The following is a 19,485-nucleotide window of genomic DNA, read 5'->3' as shown; positions in this document are numbered from 1 at the left end:
GTGATGCTAATGAAACGCCCGTTTACATACAGGGAAGAAGGAGAGCTTCGTGGTTCAGGCTACCCAGCATGAGGCCTGGGTCGCAGCCTGTTTCCATCACATGTATGACTCTGGGTGAGTCACTCACATAGTTTGCAGTCTCCGCTTCCTCAACTCTAAAATGAAAGCACAGAAAAAGGTTCATACACGAGAAGGTTTCAGACAGCTTCAGTGGCCCCTGCTGGCAAATGCCGGGTGGTGGTTCCCATTCCTGCTCTAGGCTTCCAGCCTATTAATTGCCTACAGTTGGTCTGCAGTGAGTTGAACCCCTTTAGGCACTGGGGCTCCTTCTATGTGTATGATGTCATTGCATGGTTTATCATATTCTGGCCTTGCTACTTTAACCCTGATGTGAATGGACCTGCCAGGAGGCAAAGTCTACCCCTGTGGAGGGGAAGGTCATTCTTGCGGGAGGACGCACCACACACCCCTGAGAACATTACGACCCTCCACCTGAATCTCCCAGCTGGTGTTGAGGGGAAGGATGTTTGGAGCCTTCCTAGCATTCCACCAGTTTCAGGACAGTCCTTCCCCCCCACTCTCCTGCTGAGTTTCTTTGCTAGGCACTCCATCCGTCAAGTTCTCTGTCATCTGAGACCACACCACAGGACAGTTCTGGATAGGATCAAGGAAGGATCAAGAGGGGAACAGCAGATCCACTGGGTGGTTCATCCTGGATGTGGGAAGATGATTCATGTGATGATACGAGGACCTCAGGATATCTCCCCACTGCGGTGACCATATTGGCTGAGAACCCACCATTATCAATGCCCCCAGATTAGTAGGGTGTCATCCCTTATGAATGGGGGTGGAACAATATAGCAGAAGAGAAAGGCTTAGGCTTGGTGGTATGACAGGCCTGGCTTCTTTCCAGCTCTGCAACTTAGGTTAGAGCTTAACCTCTATGAACCTCAGTTTACTCTTTTGTTAAATAGGCATCTTCCTTTCTGCCATCACTTTGGCCCCTCTGCCTGACCCCAGGGTGCTGGCCTAGAGCCCTGAGGGGCTGTAAGAACATCCCGCATACAGTGGGGTGACTGTATGTAGAGGACTGGACACACAGTAGGCATACTATACACAGAATCCTCAGCACACAATAGCTGTGTTTTACATAGATTGTCAAACACACAGTAGGTGTTCTTTACATACCACGCCTAACACACAGTAGGTGTGCCTTCTATAGGGACTCAGCACTTAGTCGGCATTCCTTGTGGAGAATCTTCAGTACACCGTAGGCATGTGGAACACCTGGCATCCAGTAGGCAGGACTTATGCAGTGTCCTTGGCACACAGTAGGTGCACTTTCAGTAGCCCATCCAGAACATAGCAGGCACGCTTTATGTAGAGCTCCTGACACACTTCGGGCATGCTTTCTGAGGGACCCAGCACACAGCACGCACTCATACACGGTTGTCGCACAGAGTTGTCTCCCTTATGCAAACCTTATTTCAGGGTCTCATCCAACAACCCATTTCCCAGATAGGAAGGCTGAGGCCAGAGAGGGTCTGCAAAGCCCACAATGTGAACGAGGGCGGGTCAGAACTCCACTCCCAGCTCTGCTTCTTCTGTGTGCATACTGTGCTTTCCAGGTCCCTTGCAGCCTTACCCTTCATGTCTCAAGATGCCCTCTTCCGACTGAGTCCTCTATTCCCTTGTAATTCTCAGCTGGGTGTATTTCTCTGCTCCTGGTCCCAGCAGTCATGTCTCAACCCAGGTCCTGGGCTGCTGAGAGGCAGGACTTGAATTCTTGCCAGGCTGTGTGCCACCAGGAGGTCAGAGTTCAGGTCTCCGAGCTCCCTGATTCTGTGCCAAGAAATGTTACATGACGCCCTCCTGGCCCAGGCGTGGAGAGGAGCCCTGGAAATGACTTCAGTCAAGGCTGAGCTAGGCACTGCTTGTGAGATACCTGAATGTTCATGCTTTTCTCTGCTACGCGGGGCTTAGAGCAGCAGGTGTGGCTGCCCCCCAGTTTGCCCATTTGGGATGTGATGAGTCCTGAGCATCCCATGTACAAACTGTGACCCTGAACTTGTTCACAGGCCTCACCCTTTGTTTGGACAGCCTCCAGGTAGGGAGGAGGTAAGCAGGCGGCAAGGATTGGCTGGCTTAGTATGGACCCTGGCAGTTTTTTCCTGAGTCAGGGTCAGATCAGCCTTCCCAGGAGGAGGAGGAGGGGAGTTGTGCAGGACAAGCCGCTCTTGGCAGAAGGTGACAGGCTGGGGGTCAGGGGGCTGGGGGGGCCTGTCCTGGGGTGGGAAAGGCCACTGTCCTAGGCAGGGTGGCTCCAGGGAACAAGCTGGTCTGGGAGATGAGTGGATGTCAGTAGGTAACTAACACACAAACTTTCTGTGTGTCTTTCTGTCTGTCTCTGTCTCGGATTCTCCCTCTCACCCTGACTTTCCCTCTTTGAGCCCCTGTCTGCCCATATCTGAGCCTGTCTTGCCCCATCCCCAGCACTCACCCTGCTCCTCACTCCCTTGCTCCTCTCCATTTATCTCTGCCTCACAGCTCACCATCACTGCCTCTTCTATCACCCTCAGGAGCTCACCCTTCACCCCGTTTGCCCCACACAATGCTGGAGCTGAGCCTATCCCAGTTGGGACTTGGACCGGTGGCAGCGTCCCCATGGCTGCTGCTGCTGCTGGTCGGGGCCTCCTGGCTCCTGGCCCGCGTCCTGGCCTGGACCTACACCTTCTACAACAACTCTCGCCGCCTCCGATGTTTCCTGCAGCCCCCGAAACGCAACTGGTTCTTGGCTCACATGGACCTGGTGAGTGTGGGCAGCAGGATGGGTCTGCGGGATCAGGGTGGATGGGCTTCCTGAGGGTCAGGAATGGGGCTCAGGTTTGGGGTTGGGTTCTAGGACAGAAGAGAAGCCAGGGATGCCAGGAGCCCCCTCTTCCTTACTCACTCATTCCTCTGCTCTGCCCTCGAGACCTTCCCCACATCCTGTCCTTCCAGCCCTAGTCTGTTTTGGGGCCCATTTCCTGCTTGACTTCCACACATTAGTGCACCTCTGAGGCCGGGCTGCACAGAGCCTGGTCTCCTGGCCTCTCCAGTCTCCATGGTGACCTTGAGACCTCCTCAAGGGTGCTGTCCAGGGTCTGCTCTGCTTGTGGTCCATTTCCGGTGTCTTTTCATTTTGGGTTACAGCTGTCCCACAGGAACTGGCTATCACCCGCCCACTCCCACCTGTAGGACCACAGCTCCCCATACCTTCTCTGTCCCAGGATCCCATTTTCTAATCTCACCTTCCCTCCTCCCAAGATATCCCAATAGGCTCAAAGTCCAACCTGGATAAAGTTCACTTCCTCTTTAAGAAGTCCTCTTAGACCTCCCCATCCTCCATGCTTGCCAGCTTTGTGCCCCAGACTTTGATCTTTGAATTGGTTCTGCTTATGATTAATTAAACAGTCAATTGTTCAATTACATATTAATCGCCTTCCAGTTTGATGCTAGCTCTGGGGAGCTGGCACTATAGTGTCTACTCCAGGGCTGGCATAATGGAGCCAGTATTAAGCATGCGAAATAAATGTTTGGTTATCTAGGTGATGAACTTGCCATCACCTTTTTCTGTCAAGGTCAAAGGAATGAGTATCAAGCTCTTTCCATCTAACAACCCAGCTGAGAGACGAGAACATTTTTTTCTTTCCTGTCTGGGATGAGAACTACAACTTGAGGGAGGACATACTGCAATTTTACTGTTTATTATGGCAAAGTTCAGAAGCCCAGAACAAGGGGCACTCCAAAGCTTGTTGTGCAGATTTCCTGAGAGTCTGGGTCTAGAAATGGTCTCTGCAAACCCTGGAGACAACAGGAATGTCATAAAATTGCTGCAGTTCTGCCCTTCCCTCCAAGGGCTTGGCTGTGCGGTCTGGTCTTGATCACTCTTCCTTCCTGCGGCCCCTCTTGCTGTGTGACCTTGGCTGAGTCACTCTCTCTCTCTGGACCAGTCTCACCAAGTGCACTGAACCCTCACCTGAGGTCCTTGGGGAGAGGGGAACAAAGCTCGGGAGTAGAAGTGACTTACGCTCACCTGCCTAGAGCACCTGGAGCACCTGGGGGTATTTGTCAAGCTTGAATGGAGCATCCTGATGGAGGTGACGCTTCTCCAGGAGCATCATCTTCTTCCCATTGTGTTGCATGTGGTGTCAGTTTCTTCCTCTATAAGTGGCACGATTGAAAGTCATATCCCTAAGTTGCAGGGGAATAGACAGACAGGACGCACTCTGCACAGAGCCTAGCCAATAGAGGAGGTTTGTAGATCTGAGTTGCTTTCCTGAGTAATGTCTGTCCCTTGGCATCTGCCAGGACTGGAAGGTCCCAGGTCTGCAGACCCTTTACTATGTAAGGAACTGGAGGCCACATGGACCATCCAGATTATGAAAGGATGTAGGACCCAAACCTAGGGAGAAGTCCTGAGGCCACCCTGCACCCACAAACCTCCCCCATAGGGATCTCCTGTAGGCACTCCTGGGACTGAGACCACTTCCAGGACATGAAAAATCTGACTTCGCAAGCCAAGGTCAGCCTCCCTAAGGGTAGAGAGCCTGTCTTTTCCCTGTGTCCTGGGGTACATCCTGGGGACTTGGAGGTGCTCCAGGTCCCTTCTGCCCCCAGAGAAGGAGGAAGCAGAGATTCTCTCCATCATACAGATTCTGACACACAGTCCACTGCAGTGGCTCCATCTGGGAAGTGATGGCCCTTCCTTGCTTGCAGGTGCCCCCCACGGAGCAGGGCCTGATCAACTTCACTCAGATGGCGGCCAACTACCCCCGTGGATATTTGATCTGGTTTGGCCCCATTATCCCCATGGTCGTCTTCTGCCACCCTGACATGCTCCGGAGCATCACCAATGCCTCAGGTACCCAGGCAGAGCTTGTGGTGGTGGGTGCCATGACACATCTGAGGGATTCCAGCTCCTCCTTGCCAACATTTGATGTGGCCCCTGCAGGACCCTGGCCCCTCCTTCCCTCTTCTCGCTCAGCCATTTCCTCCTTTCTTTCATATATTCATCAACCCCCATTTCACTGTCTTCTTCTTCCTCACACTGTTATCTATACCCTACTCTGGTGCCCTGCTAAAAGATGTCCCCAGTTTCAGGACTCAGATCTGGAACAGGATATCCCTGACCTGGTGTGGTTGGTCAGGAATCGGCCGGAGGGAGATGGGCTGTGGAAACCCAAGAAGAAGCAAGGTCCTCTGTCGGGGCGTGTTGGAAGTTTTTCTGGAAGAGGAGGTGCTGGAACTGGATCTGGAACAAGGAACAGATATATTTGAAAGCAGAGAGTAGAGTGATGCAGTGGGCATCCTTAGCATCCCAGGTCCCCTGGCAGATCTGCCTTCAGTCTCACTCATCTCCAGATCCCCAGCAATGAGAGCTTACATCTGGCGCATGATCTGGGCTGCTATTTTTGTGACATCTACCTCTCCAATGGGTCGGCTTCTTGACCGTATGCTGTGACTCAGCCACTTCTAATTCAGGGCCTTCCTTCTCCAGTGCCCAGGAATCTCCCTGAGGAGACGCTACCCCATCCCACCCTGGCTCCCTCACTTTGTCCCCTGCCTCTCCCATTCACAGACAGACCAGGCAAGCAGGGGAATGGACAGCTTCTGACAGAGACCTGGTTTCTGACACCAGATTGCTGAGTGACTCTGGGAAGGGCCCTAACTCTTTCTGGCCTGCTGAAGTTTCTTTCAGCTGTTAGTGGAGGAAACTCAACCCTGTATGATCTATTCAAAGAAAGAGTATCAATTGACTGTAAACTCCAAGGAAGATGTCTTCAGGACAGCTGGATCTGGGTCTTAAAATGTCATCAGAAATCTGTTTTCATCGTTTAGTTCTGTGTTCATCTGTGATGGTTTCCCTCTGATCCTGGTAAGATTGAATCCCCCAAGCTCAACCCCCATGGAAAAGTGAACTCATTAAAAACAGTTTTAGAAAAAGTTGAAGGTTTCCTTTAATTTGCCTGGCTTGGGTCATAGGACCAATTCCTGTGTTCCTGAGACTCTGATTGCATGTCTTGGCAGGCACAGGGTTATCTGAGCTATTGTTTTAGGGTTCAGAGCAGTTCAGTGGTTAAGAACTCAGACCCTGGATTCAGGCACACCTGGCCTCATGTGTCAGGCATAGTATCTGTGAAACTGTGGGCAAGTCATTTCTTTATTCAGAGCCTCAGTTTCCTTATCTGGAAAGAGATTGAACATGGTGTCTGGGATCCACACAGGGCAAGACCCTTCCTATCCCTGCACCTGAATGGACATCCAACTGTCCTTTATAGAGGGTGTGGGGAAGGAGCCTGAGAAAGTGTGAGGACAGAGGAGCAGCTGCTGAAATTGACTCATGGCTTCAGGTATGGCTCTCTGCCCTACAAGTGCTCCCCTCTGGCAGCCTAGAAGAGCACAAATTAGGTCCTATCTGTTCCTCTCCAGATTCAGAGCTGGGAGGAAGGTCTCCTGTACACCCAGGGCTTGGCCAGCACCTATGGGGATGCGTGCTGCTGGTGGGTGTGGGGGGCCCTGGCACGCGATCATCTGCACCTTCCACTCCAGCCGCATCAAGCCTGTGCTCTTTGCTCCAGGTAGATCCTTGGCCACAGCTTATCCCCTGTCATGGTCTGTGTTGCCTCTATTTGGGTGACTGACCATGATGCAGACAGTGGGGGTGTGTGGCCAGGGTACCACTGTTTCTCACTGCAGACTCCCACCTGCTCGACCTCCGGTCATGTCTGTGCAGTGTCTTCTGTGTGGCCACATCTGGTCACATTTATGTGACCACATGTATCCACATGGATTCTGGTTACACCTGGTGACACCTGGTATATTTTATACCTGAGCTCAGAGATGTTCTCAGTCATGTCTGGAGCTCAGCTGTGGCCAAGGACATTTGAGGCATCTAGGAGTCTCTCTGGTTCTTATCTGAAATGTCGTTAGAGATTGTCTGGCTCTCCTGTTGATCACTCCTGGGCCACATGTGGAGTTTGCCTCAGGTCTGGGGCTCAGGGTTGCTTTGAGAAATGCCTGCGACCTTCTGTGAATCCTGCCTGTTTTGGGTCGTAAGGAATGCCTGGATCACACTTGGTTCATGTCTGTGAGATCAGTGTATTTAAGCCCTGTCTGGAGCCTGCCTGGGGCACCCCGGGATCAGGTCAGATGGTCTTCAGGTGCACGGCTAATCTGTTGCATCACGTCAGGTTGTGTCCCGCCTGTTGGGGCCATGTCAGATGTCTCAGGAGAGGTCCTAGTGCTGGGGCAGGTGTGGTGTCCTTGGTCCCTGTAAAGTTGTTTTGTAGAGGGTTGGGTTTTGCTTCCATGTCAGAATGCGTTGGACTCTGTAGGCCATGTCAAAGGAATGTTGGGGCATGTCGTGTCATTCTGGGCTGTGTCTAAGCACCGTGAGTGTGTCTATGGGCTCTGCCTTTGCTCTGTTCTGTGCTGTGGCCTGGTCTGGTCCCTTCTCCCCTCCCAGCTTCCTGTGCTCTTGGTCCCATTTTGCTGTGTTGGGGTTGGAAGGGGAATGCAGATTCCTGGCTGGAAGCCTCGACCCCCCATCAAAAGTCCCTCTCCTCTGCATCTACCTGACCCCTGATTGTCTTTACTCATTTCAGCTGCCATTGCTCCCAAGGACATGCAGTTCTATGGTACTTTAAAACCCTGGCTTGGTGAGTAACTGTGAGTGAAGGGGATTGGGGATGACCGTGGAGATCCAGGGGAAGGTCTTCCTTTGCCCACTCCCCATGGCTGTCTCTGCTAGGGGATGGGCTCCTGCTGAGTGCTGGTGACAAGTGGAACAGCCACCGTCGCATGCTGACACCTGCCTTCCACTTCAACATCCTGAAGCCCTATATGAAGATTTTCACCAAGAGCGCAGAGATCATGCACGTGAGTCTCTTGAACCCAGGGTCCCAGCTGGAGTCTTGAGGATAATGGGGACTCAGGAACGTCTTGTCTGGAACTCTGGATCTTCCAGTTGACTTTGAGGCCATTGTTCTTCCTACTGAACCTTAGTTTCCTTGGCTGATAAGTACACCTAATGTGAGCCTTGCTTTGCAAAGTGGTCAACATAATGTAAAGGAGCCATGTTCCTGACACGTAGTAGGTGCTCAGAATGTGTTAGCTTCTCTTTTTCTTCACAGAAGCCTTGGAATCTTGAGACATATTTTAGGAAAATAATGAATGCTTTATAGTAGTTATGCTGGAGTAACAAATCACTTAAAAACAATAACATGAAAGTGAAAGTCACTCAGTTGTGTCTGAGTCTTTGTGACTCCATGCAGTCCATGGAGTTCTCCAGACCTGAATAGTGGAGTAGGTAGCCTTTCCCTTCTCTAGGAGGTCTTCCCAACCCAGGGATTGAACCCAGGCCTCCCGCATTGCAGGCAGTTCTTTACCGGCTGAGCCACCAGGGAAGCCCAAGAATACTGGAATGGGTAGCCTATCCCTTCTCAGCTGATGTCGGATTGTTTCACCCAGGTTAAATGGACTTCCTTTTATGCGATTCTCTCCCTAGAAGACATTTCAGGTTTGTTCACCAGCAGAAGTAATGTTCCAACATACTGAGAAGAAACTGCAATGCCCTTTTATTTTTATTTTACTTTTTAAGTGGAGTTTAATTGCTTTACAATGTTGTGTCAGCTTCTGCCATACAACAATGCTAATCAGTCATATATAGCAGCTTCCCCCAGCTATCCATTTTACACATAAGAGTATATATATACATCAATGCTACTTTCTCAATTTGTTCCACTCCCTCTTCTCCCTGTTGTGTTCAAGAGTCTGTTCTCTATATCTGAATCTCCATTCCTGCCTTGCAATTAGGTTCATCAGTGCCATTTTTCTAGATTCCATGAAAAGTGAAAGTGATAGTCTCTCAGTTGTGTCCAGTTCTTTATGACCCCATGGACTGTAGCCCACAGGCTCCTCTGTCCATGCAACTCTCCAGGCAATACTGGAGTGGGTTGCCATTCCCTTCTCTGGGAGTCTCACTGAGCCAGGGATTGAACCTGGGTCTCCTTTCATTGCAGGTGGATTCTTTAATGTTTGAGTCACTAGGGAAGCAAATTCCAAATATAACAAACTATTTTTTTTCTCTTGGCCAATATAAGACTTACTTCACTCGGTGTAACAGGCTCTAGATTCATCCACCTCAGTACAGCTGACTCACATTTGTTCCTCTTGATGACTAAGTACACTGTGCCTATGGACATATGCACCAAAACTTCTTAATCCATTCATTTGTCAATGGGCATTTAGGTTTTTTTCATATCCTGGTTATTGTAAACAGTGCAGCAACAAACATTAGGGTATATATGACTTTTTGAACTATGATTTTCTCAAGATATTTGCTTAGTATTCCTGGTTTTTAAAGAAATCTCCATACTGCACTCCACAGTGGCTGTATCAATCTATAGTCACACCAATAGTGCAAGAGGATTTCCTTTTCTCCACATCCTCTCCCGCATTTATTGCTTGAACATTTTTGATGATGGACATTCTAACTGGTGTGAGGTGGTACCTCGTTTTAGTTTTGATTTCTATTTCTCTAACAATGAGCAATGCTGAGCACCTTTTTCATGTGTTTATTGGCCACATGTATATCTTTGGAGAAATTTCTCTTGAGGTCCTCTGCCCATTTTTTGATTGTGTTTTTTGTTTTTCTGATATTGAGCTGCATGGGCTGCTTGTACATTTTGGAGATTAATCCTTTGTCAGTTTCTTTATTTGCAATTATTTTCTGCCATTCTGAGGGTTGCGTTTTTACATTATACCAGATGGACCTAATTGATACCTGCAGGACAACCATTCCAAAAGCAACAGAATACATTTCTTCCCCCTCAAGTGCACATGTGATCCAGGATAGATCACATCTTGGGTCACAAATCAAGCCTTAGTAAATTTAAGAAAATTGAAATTGTATTAAGTAATTTTTCTGACCTCCTATGCTATGTGGTTAGATATCAATTATAGGAAAAAACTGCAAAAAACACAAACACAATAAAAAAAAACCTAGAAACCAATGACATTGAAAACACGACAACTCAAAATCTATGGGATGCAGCAAAAACAGTTCTAAGAACTGCTTTTCAAGCCTACCTCAAAAAACAAGAAAAATATCAAATAAACAACCTAACATTACACCTAAAGCAAATAGAAAGGAAGAACACCAAACCCCCAAAGTTAGTGGAAGGAAAGAAATCATAGAGATTGGAGCTGAAATAAAAAAGAAATGAAGAAAAAAGTACCAAAGAGCAACAAAACTAAAGGTGATTCTTTGAGAAGATAAATAAAATTGATAAACCGTTAGCCAGACTTCTCAGGAAAGAAGAGGGAAGACTCAAATTGATGAAATTAGAATTGAAAAAGAAGTTACAACAGACAATGCAGAAATGCAATGCCTTTTGGGGTCTTGGTTCGGGGTACCCTGAAAGTGAAAGTCACTCAGTTGTGCCCAACTCTTTGCAACCCCATAGACTATATAGTCCATGGAATTCTCTAGGCCAGCATACTGGAGTGGGTAGCCTTTTCCTTCTCCAGGGGATCTCCCCAACCCATGGATTGAACCCAGGTCTCTCACATTGCAGGTGGATTCTTTACCAGTTGAGCCACAAGGGAAGCCCAAGAATACTGGAGTGGGTAGCCTATCCCTTCTCTAGTGGATCTTCCCAACCGAGGAATTGAACTGGGGTCTCCTGCATTGCAGGTGGATTCTTTACCAACTGAACTATCAGGGAAGCCTATGGGGCACCCTGGTCATCATTTTTCTCAGGTTATTGGCCAAAGCAGGTCCAAGGCTAACTCAGAATCAAAGAATGGTGAAATAAGCTCCATGCCATATTATAATCTACTGAAAAATCACATTGCAAAGGGTGATTCCATATATATATATGGAATATATATATATCTCAATCTCTCTCTCTCTCTCTCTCTCTCTCTCTCTATATATATATATATATATATATATATACGGAATTGAAAAACTAAAGTAAAGGATTTTGTGAAGTGCTTGGGATTTTTCTATACTTGCAAACAGACAAGTGAGCTTGTTACTGTTTCCTGGATTCTGCCATTAGACACGAGAGTCCTGAGTCACAGACAGGGGGCAGTTTATTCCTCTTGGCTCAATAAATGGCATGTGCTTCCTGCTGGTTTGTATTCTCCCTCCAAGTAATCAAAGTCCATGAGGATGACACAGGTGGGCTTCAACTGGTGCCTGCTCATGTAGTATGTTATATTACAGTGGGGGGAAACACTAGGTTTAGGGGCTCTATGACTTTTAGAACTAGAAGCAAGCCTGATATTTTCCCGGGAGGACACATTACCTCACTCCTCAAGGTTGTTTACTACACACACAACTCTGAGAAATGGCCCAGGTAAAGAACATCAGGGTCTTCCAATTTTTTTTAGTATACCAAGCAAGAATATGCAGGGATACTCAGGGCCCATGGAGAACTATCTTTCTCAACATAGGGGGCAGTTTCCTAATCAGCTTTTAACAATGAAGATGATGAAAGCAAGATTTATTGATCATGGGATTCATGTCATAAATTGATCAAGAATATATAAAGAGCAGGAGGCTGAGTCAGGATTTAAATCCAGATCTCTTGACTTCCAGCGATGAGATCTTCATGTTCTACAAGTAACAGCTTGCAATTCCACTCAAGCCTGATGCTCCCTGGGGATGGTCCTGGAACCAAGAGGCAGGGTCTTAGGGGAGTCCTAAGGTGGTTGCAAAGGGGCCCCAGCTCTGTCTCCTTCTCTGACCAGGCCAAGTGGGAGCGCCTGGTCACAGAGGGCCACACCCATCTGGACATGTTTGAACACATCAGTCTCCTGACCCTGGACAGTCTGCAGAAATGTGTCTTCAGTTTTGACAGCAATTGCCAAGAGTGAGTTTCATCGCTGGGTCTGGGAACATGAGTCATGGACCCAAGGTAGTAGATGGGAGAGGGAGGACTGGCCAGGGCAATTGGAAGGGCCTTCCTGGAGGAGGTGGCTCAGAGCTGGACAATCCAGGACAGGAAATGGAAAGAGAAGGAGCTATCCTTTCAGGTAGGTAGAACCCTTTGATAAAGGCTAGGAGGGTAGGATGAGAAAAGAATGTGCAACAGTGAGAAGACACCACGAAAGTAAGGTTGGAGGACTGAGAAGGTAATATCTTAATGGAATTCTGAAGTCAGGCTAAGAAGATATGAACTTTATCTGAGGTTTCCAGGGAGCTATGGAAGGTGTTTAAGCACATGAAGGTCTTGGTTAAAGTTGAGCTTGGACATCTGACTCAAGAGAATACAATAGTCAGGTAGACACTGAATGGCATTGACACTAGATATAAGGAGACTAAGGAAGGGCCTGGGCCATTGACCAGATGGGAAAGGATAAGATCTGAGCCGAGTGGAAGGTATGGGGAAGGAGAAGCAGCAGCTACTGGGTGAGGAGAAAGGAGAGAAGCATGGAATCCAAGCTGTGCTCTGGGTGCCTGAGGCATGGAGGCAGCTCACTGAGATAGGATGGGTGTTGAGAAGAGTCTGAAGAGTCACATCTTCTGGCTCATCCCCACCCTGTATCTGTAGGTAATCTGTTATTGAAGCCTCAATTCCTGAAAGGAGATAGACCTCGGCTTCTGGGCTTCAGGTTTTAAGTTGTTGCCTCCTTTATGCGCTCTTCCTCAGGAAGCCCAGCGAATATATCGCCGCCATCTTGGAGCTCAGTGCTCTTGTGTCAAAAAGAAACCAACAGCTCTTCCTGTACCTGGACTTCCTGTACTATCTCACCTCAGATGGGCAGCGCTTCCGCAAGGCCTGCCGCCTGGTGCACGATTTCACAGATGCCGTCATCCAGGAGCGCCGCCGCACTCTCCCCAAGGATAATATTGATGACTTCCTCAAGGCCAAGGCGAAGACCAAGACTTTGGACTTCATTGATGTGCTTCTGCTGACCAAGGTGGGTTCCTCTGGGATCTGAGTTCAAGAGGTAGAAGGGACTTTGATTTGATCAAATAATTTGAATGGGATGCAGAGGGTCCTGGGGAGCCATGGAAGGTGCTTGTGGAAGGGAGGGATGGGTCAGGGATGTTTTAGAGATGATCATGTGCAATGTAGCCTGTAGGGGACTGCTAAGTCTGAAACTGTGAAGGGCCTGTGGTTTGACTCTAATGCAAACTGATAAGTCAGTCTACCACTCAGGTAGACTCTACATGTATGTGCAGAATCTATATATATATATACAGAATCCTGGAGCAGAGTAGCACATTTATTTCTCATAGCCATAATAGTAGCCTGAGTAGAATTGTAGCTCTGGCTCCCCATCCCCAAATGCCTATGAGCACACCATGATGCTTTTTTTGTACATCAGCCATGTTTGGATCACAGTACAAGTACCTCTAGATTTTGACATTTGGAACTTATCCAGGGCAATTGATACATCAGTCCCTTTCTCTCTATGGAGAGAGGGACTGGAAGAAAGATTATTCTGGAGCTTAAACAAATACTCTGGTGAGAAGGCAAATTCTACAGGTTGTAACCCAGGTTGCCTGGGTTTGTTTGTTTTTTGTTTTTTTTTTTTTTGCAGAAATCCCCTGTCATGTATAAACATGAAAATATTTTCAAATCACTGATTCCTCTCACCAGGGACAACACAGTAGAGAAAGATATTAAGGAGGAGGCCTATGGAATATGGCCTCTAGTGACAGGCTGAGCAAAGGATTTCTAGGGCTTCAGGTTGGGATTGGGTTCCTATATGCAGTTTTAGAGATTGTCTCACATTAGACTCAGGGGTCCTCAGAACTAATGTGATTCTGGGGGTCTTGCTTTCTCTGCAGGATGAAGATGGGAAGGGATTGTCAGATGAAGATATCCGGGCTGAAGCTGACACATTCATGTTTGAGGGTGAGGGTCCCAGTTTGGGGCTACAGAAAGGGAGGGAACTTGCTGAATTGACCCTGGACTACCCCATCTCTCCCCATCCTCCCCATGGGCCTTAATGCAAGGGAGTTGTCCATGCTCTAGTACTGAAGTAACCCAGAGACCCAAGCGGTTCTGGATGCCCCTCAGGCCATGATGCCACAGCCAGTGGCCTCTCCTGAGTCCTACACAACCTTGCAAAACACTCAAAATACAAGGAGAGGGCAGAGTCTCTCTCTCCCAGGGACTTGGTGTGTGGACCCTGGGCTACCTCATCCCTACCAATTCCCCCATGGTCCATACTGTGAGGGTTCTGTTCACCTTTGGTACTGAAGTAGCCCAGAGATCCACGTCTTTCTGGATGCTACTCAGGCCATGACACCACAGCCAGTGGTCTCTCCTGGATCCTGTACAACCTTGCAAAGCACCCAGAATACCAGGAGCGCTGCCGGCAAGAGGTGCAAGACCTTTTGAGGGACCGTGAGTCTAAGGAGATTGAATGGTGAGTTCAAGACCTCATGGCCTTTTTCTGAACCCCTCTCCTTGGCTCTGCTCCCTGGTTGGGGAAGAGAGAAAATCTTTTTGTTGATTCTTTCACTTAGTGGGAATAGGAACAGAGCTCAGAGGCAAGATCTAGTACTCAGCATGGATAGCAGGGCAAGCTGGCTCTTGGGACAAAAATTTGGATTCTGAGATAATTTGCAACAATGTATGAGGACAGATGATGACACTTGGCACATATTCAGTAAGTGAACTTCCCCTCCACTTCCTTAATTTTCTCTCTGAAATCACATGTTTTCAAACATCTTCACTCTGTAAGTGTTTCCTCATCTCCTTCCCCCTCTAGTTCCTCATATTATTTAGTCCTCTGGATCATCGAGGGAATAAAGTATTCAACTCTTATCCAGGGACACCTGCATCTTTCTTCACCCAGTCCCCATTTAGTAAACACTGCCACTCTGCCTCTCTACCCCTAGCTCTATACCATCTTCAATTCTTTCCAGCTTCTTTGTTGTCCTGGAGATTCAGAAAGGTCCCAGACACCCCCCCAGTCTTTGCCTTCCAGGAGCTCCCAGCCTGGTGGAGGCATAGTTTCAAGTCAGGACACTTCCAGTGTACATGGGCAGGCCTGGAGTTTAGGCTAAGAGGGACAAAGTCGAGGGTGGAAGGTCTCACCTGAGACCCTGAACATTGGTGAGTAGATATTCAGGTGCATTTGAGATACAATTAGGTCAGGAAGACATCAGGGAATAAATTAAGAACTAGGAGGAAGGGAGAAGAGAGAGAGGAAGGAAGGAGGGAGAGAGGCGGTTGTTGTGAATATATAATTGACCTCTGGAAAGCATATCATTTCATAATATTAATACACAGTATCCCAGAGCGTGAAGCGGATATCCATTTTTGGGTAGCCAAGCAATCTCCAGGCTTTTAATGGACCCTAAAATTTTAGCATAGAGATCATACTCACGTGTTGTTTAATTAATCCTTAGATACCCTTGTTGCTATGGTGAACCATATAGTCTATCTTGATTGAAAAATATTTATAAGTTTATTTGGATAATACACATTCACATTTCTTGATAAGTTGAATTCAGATACTTTATATCAGGAGATGGGAATGGCAACCCACTCCAGTATTCTTGCCCGGAGAATCCCATGAACAGAGGAGGCTGGCGGGCTACAGTCCATGGAGTCTCAGAGTCGGACATGACTGAGATACCAACACACACACACTGTGTATCATCACCATCATCTTTTCTTTTATTATCTCTTCTGACTGCTATTTCTAATAGAAAAACTAACAATTTATGGATAAAGCTTTCTTGTCCATAGCAAACAACAGCAAATGCTAAATATTTAGTCTCTTATCATTAGGAAAAATAAAAGCTGTTTAATAAAATCTCTGGGTCAACTGGGAGTGTATATGGAGAAAAGTTAATTCATCCTGCTTCTTGGGCCTTATAAGAAAATAACATCCACACGAATCAAAGATTTAAATGAAAAATAGAGAAGTCTTAAAGTCTGTAGGATAAACCATGAAAAGTTATTTTCTAGTTCCAGAATGTGCAAGGCCCTTTTTTTTGACACAAATTCCAAGAGATGTATAAGACATTGGTATACGTTACCTGAAATGAACAGCAGTGTGTATGGTATTCAGTATGTTGCTATTTAAAAAAGAATTCAGCATCCCCTTACTGGATCTTGTCTTCAATGTTTATAAAAGTTTTCCAGTGAATTCTCTTGTTTTCTAAATATAAAATCACTATCTGCCACATTTCAAATGGCATTACTCTCTTCCCCCGCCGCTCCCCGCCATAAGTGTATTAGCTAGCATCGCTAGTCCTGTAGTTACATAAGAGTAAACATTGAATCTGTTTCTTACTTATTTGTCTTCTGATTTTGTGGTCTTGCCATAAAAATATTTTATATTTACAAAATTGTAAAAGTTTCTGTGGTTGACTTTTAGGTGAGTTGTTCAGAAAAATCTAAAAATATCTGGCTAAGTTTCTTCTAGTACTTTTTTGATCCTGCATTTCTTCCTTCCTTCTTTCTTAAAGCTCATACTGAGTCATGATGGTCAAAGAAAGAGCTGTCTATATTTATGTATATGACTTAATCAATTTGGAGATATTTTATCCATCTGTGATTTTGTTTTAGGAAGAAGGATCTTAAGGAACAGTTGAGGAGTGTCTTTGCTTTTGTTCCCTGGATAATTGTCATGAGGTTTCCATAGGGATGACCTGGTCCAGTTGCCCTTCCTGACCATGTGCATCAAAGAGAGTCTGCGGTTGCACCCTCCAGTCACCAGCATCTCCCGCCGCTGTACCCAGGACATTGTGCTCCCAGATGGCCGGGTCATCCCCAAAGGTGCCCACAATGACTACGGGAGGAGGTTCCTGGTCAGAAAGAGGGGCCAATAAGGCAGGGAGACCTAGTCCTGACTGGTCCCTCCTGTTCCACAGGTGTTATCTGCCTCATTGATATTTTCGGGACCCATCACAACCCATCTGTGTGGCCAGATCCTGAGGTGATGCCTCCCCCACACCCTACCTCCATCATCTTTGTTCATTTCCCTTTGGGGACCCAAGGAGGGCACGGGGTTCTGGCAAATCAGACATCACTCTGTCCCATTATACACATATCTGCCTCTCCAAGGATGGACGTCCAGGGAGATATCACCCAGTAACCCTGTCTTGTCTTGCCCCCAGGTCTATGACCCCTTCCGCTTCGACCCAGAAAACATCAAAGGGAGGTCACCTTTGGCTTTTATTCCCTTCTCAGCGGGTCCCAGGTGAGGGCATTGGGCATTTGAGGTGGCAATGCGGTGGTGGGGGTGGCAGCATCTGGGACTGAGATTCCAGGCATGACTGTCAGGCAAGGAGGTGGGAAAAATGAAGATGATTAGAGTTCTGGCTTTCCTTCCCTTCCCTGCCCTGGAGGTGACAGATAAACATTTGGGGAATGGAGGTGGGCCCAAGGAGGGGCCTGTAGTGTGCTGAGAGCCCTTTCCCTCCCACATTTGCGTTCAGAACTAGAATCTGGACCAGGCCCAGGGGATATGCAAACCCATGTCGGGGGTCCCAGGAATTGTTAGGCTTCTCGGTCTCTGCAGATGGGGGTGGGGATGGTGGGCCAGATTTCCGGCTTGGTGAGGCTGGGATGAAGGTCCAGGGAGTCGTCAGAGACACCACTCCTGCCTGCAGGAACTGCATTGGGCAGACATTCGCCATGACTGAGATGAAAGTGATCTTGGCGCTCACCTTGCTGCGCTTCCGCATTCTGCCGGACAAGGAGCCCTGCCGGAAGCCAGAGCTGATCCTGCGCACCGAGGGCGGACTCTGGCTGCGGGTGGAGCCACTGAGCGCAGGCCAGCAATGACCCAGCACCTTCTCTCCTGTGATCCTCCCTGACCCTAGACACCTCATGTGGCAGTTTGGAAATCAAACTTCGTGGTCACCTCTGCCCTAGTCCCGTCAAGAGACAGCAAGGAGCCCATGGGGTCTGCTAGGTTCCAGGCAGGTTGGGGTTGCTGTAAACTTGGTGGCCTTTAGAGTGGCGGCTCAGGGGGGAACTTGGATCCCAAGTGTAAGACTACTCTTTAGGGAAGTTCAACTGCTTGATGCAGAGAGGGTCAGATGACCTTGGATTTGCTCCCTGCCATGGTAATGTAAAGGTCACCGTCCCAGCCTGCCATTTACTAGTTGTTTGGCTTAAGAAAATTGTTTACCTCTCAGTTCCTTTATTACATATTGTAGCCACTTTACTGGGCTGTTGGGGAGATTGAATAAACAAGCATATGCAAAATGAGTGACTCAGTATATAGTAAGCATTAGTAATCGATAAGGGTTCATTTCCTCACTTCTTTCTGCATTGCTTTCTTAAATTTAAAATGTTTTAAAGTCATCATAGGTATATTTAAATTTAGGGACATGTGGAAGCCTGCTGCTTCAGAGGACTATCAGAAGATTCAGCAACTTCAAAATTCCCATATTTACATCTATTGCAGTTTCAAAGGGCCTTGCTGTGATGCTGACCTGAAGTTGGGAACTGAAAAAAATTTTCTTTCCTATCACAGAATCATGACCCAGGACTTCATTTTCATTTGGATGTTTTAGGGAGTGGAGGCCAAGTGGGTGGAAGTGGATGGGGCAGGAATGGGATCACTTCCTTCAGCACTCGGGACAGCAGCTGCCCCAGGACTAGCCCCATTCAGGTTGCAGGGAGTCCTGGGATAGTCTCAGACACTTTCAGGAGCCAGAGGACTTAATGGTTGCAAAATAAGAAAGAAATCCTACATCATAAAATGAGTAAATATTTAATATATTCTAAGCTGGAATCAGGATTGCCGGGAGAAATATCAATAACCTCAAATATGCAGATGACACCACCCTTATGGCAGAAAGCGAAGAACTAAAGAGTCTCTTGATGAAAGTGAAAGAGGAGAGTGAAAAATTTGATTTAAAACTCAACATTCAGAAAACTAACATCATGGCATCCAGTCCCATCACTTTATGGCAAATAGATGGGGAAACAGTGGAAACAGTGGCTGACTTTATTTTTGGGGGGCTCCAAAATCACTGCAGATGGTGACTGTAGCCATGAAATTAAAAGACACTTACTCCTTGAAAGGAAAGTTATGACCAACCTAGACAGCATATTAAAAAGCAGAGACATTACTTTGCCAAAAAAAAGTCCATCTGTCGAAGCTATGGTTTTTCCAGTAGTCATGTATGGATGTGAGAGCTGGACTATAAAGAAAGCTGAGAGCCGAAGAATTGATGCTTTTGAACTGTGGTGTTGGAGAAGACTCTTGAGAGTCCCTTGGGCTGCAGGGAGATCCAACCATTTCATCCTAAAGAAAATCAGTCCTGAATGTTCATTGGAAGGACTGATGTTGAAGCTGAAGCTCCAGTACTTTGGCCACCTGATGCAAAGAACTGACTCATTTGAAAAGACCCTGATGCTGGGAAAGATTGAAGGCAGGAGGAGAAGGAGACAACAGAGGATGAGATGGTTGGATGGCATCACCAACTCAATGGAGATGAGTTTG

The 19,485-nt window shown here is 47.4% G+C and overlaps 1 protein-coding gene across 6 annotated transcripts; it reads left to right on the top strand.

Annotated features, from left to right (window-relative positions):
* Nucleotides 1-1,972: 1,972 nt before the first annotated feature.
* LOC136155613 (prostaglandin E2 omega-hydroxylase CYP4F21-like) lies at nt 1,973-18,263 on the top strand. 6 transcript variants are annotated; one of them, XM_065917533.1, is made up of 13 exons: nt 1,973-2,118; nt 2,580-2,809; nt 4,759-4,903; nt 7,647-7,700; nt 7,793-7,920; nt 11,803-11,924; nt 12,705-12,975; nt 13,853-13,919; nt 14,307-14,436; nt 16,669-16,802; nt 16,898-16,962; nt 17,144-17,226; nt 17,639-18,263. In XM_065917533.1, the coding sequence occupies exons 2-13, from the start codon at nt 2,612-2,614 to the stop codon at nt 17,811-17,813; spliced, it is 1,572 nt and encodes a 523-aa protein (XP_065773605.1). In that variant the 5' UTR covers nt 1,973-2,118; nt 2,580-2,611; the 3' UTR covers nt 17,814-18,263. The 6 variants fall into 6 exon arrangements, with proteins under 6 accessions (XP_065773605.1, XP_065773608.1, XP_065773606.1 ...); XM_065917530.1 differs by lacking the exon at nt 1,973-2,118 and adding an exon at nt 2,140-2,247; XM_065917531.1 differs by lacking the exon at nt 1,973-2,118 and adding an exon at nt 2,246-2,365.
* The last annotated feature ends 1,222 nt before the right edge of the window (nt 18,264-19,485 follow it).

The sequence above is a fragment of the Muntiacus reevesi genome, chromosome 1, assembly GCF_963930625.1.
Source record: "Muntiacus reevesi chromosome 1, mMunRee1.1, whole genome shotgun sequence".
Taxonomy (NCBI): Eukaryota; Metazoa; Chordata; class Mammalia; order Artiodactyla; family Cervidae; genus Muntiacus; species Muntiacus reevesi.
This window is presented reverse-complemented; position numbering and strand designations above follow the sequence as displayed.

Excerpts from the sequence above, each read along its gene's own strand:
- LOC136155613 (XM_065917530.1), top strand. The coding sequence starts at position 2,151 with ATGGACCCTGGCAGTTTTTTCCTGAGTCAGGGTCAGATCAGCCTTCCC. Across the intron at positions 7,701-7,792 it reads TACTTTAAAACCCTGGCTTG|GGGATGGGCTCCTGCTGAGT; the intron begins GTGAGTAACTGT and ends TGTCTCTGCTAG. Across the intron at positions 16,963-17,143 it reads CTGTGTGGCCAGATCCTGAG|GTCTATGACCCCTTCCGCTT; the intron begins GTGATGCCTCCC and ends TCTTGCCCCCAG.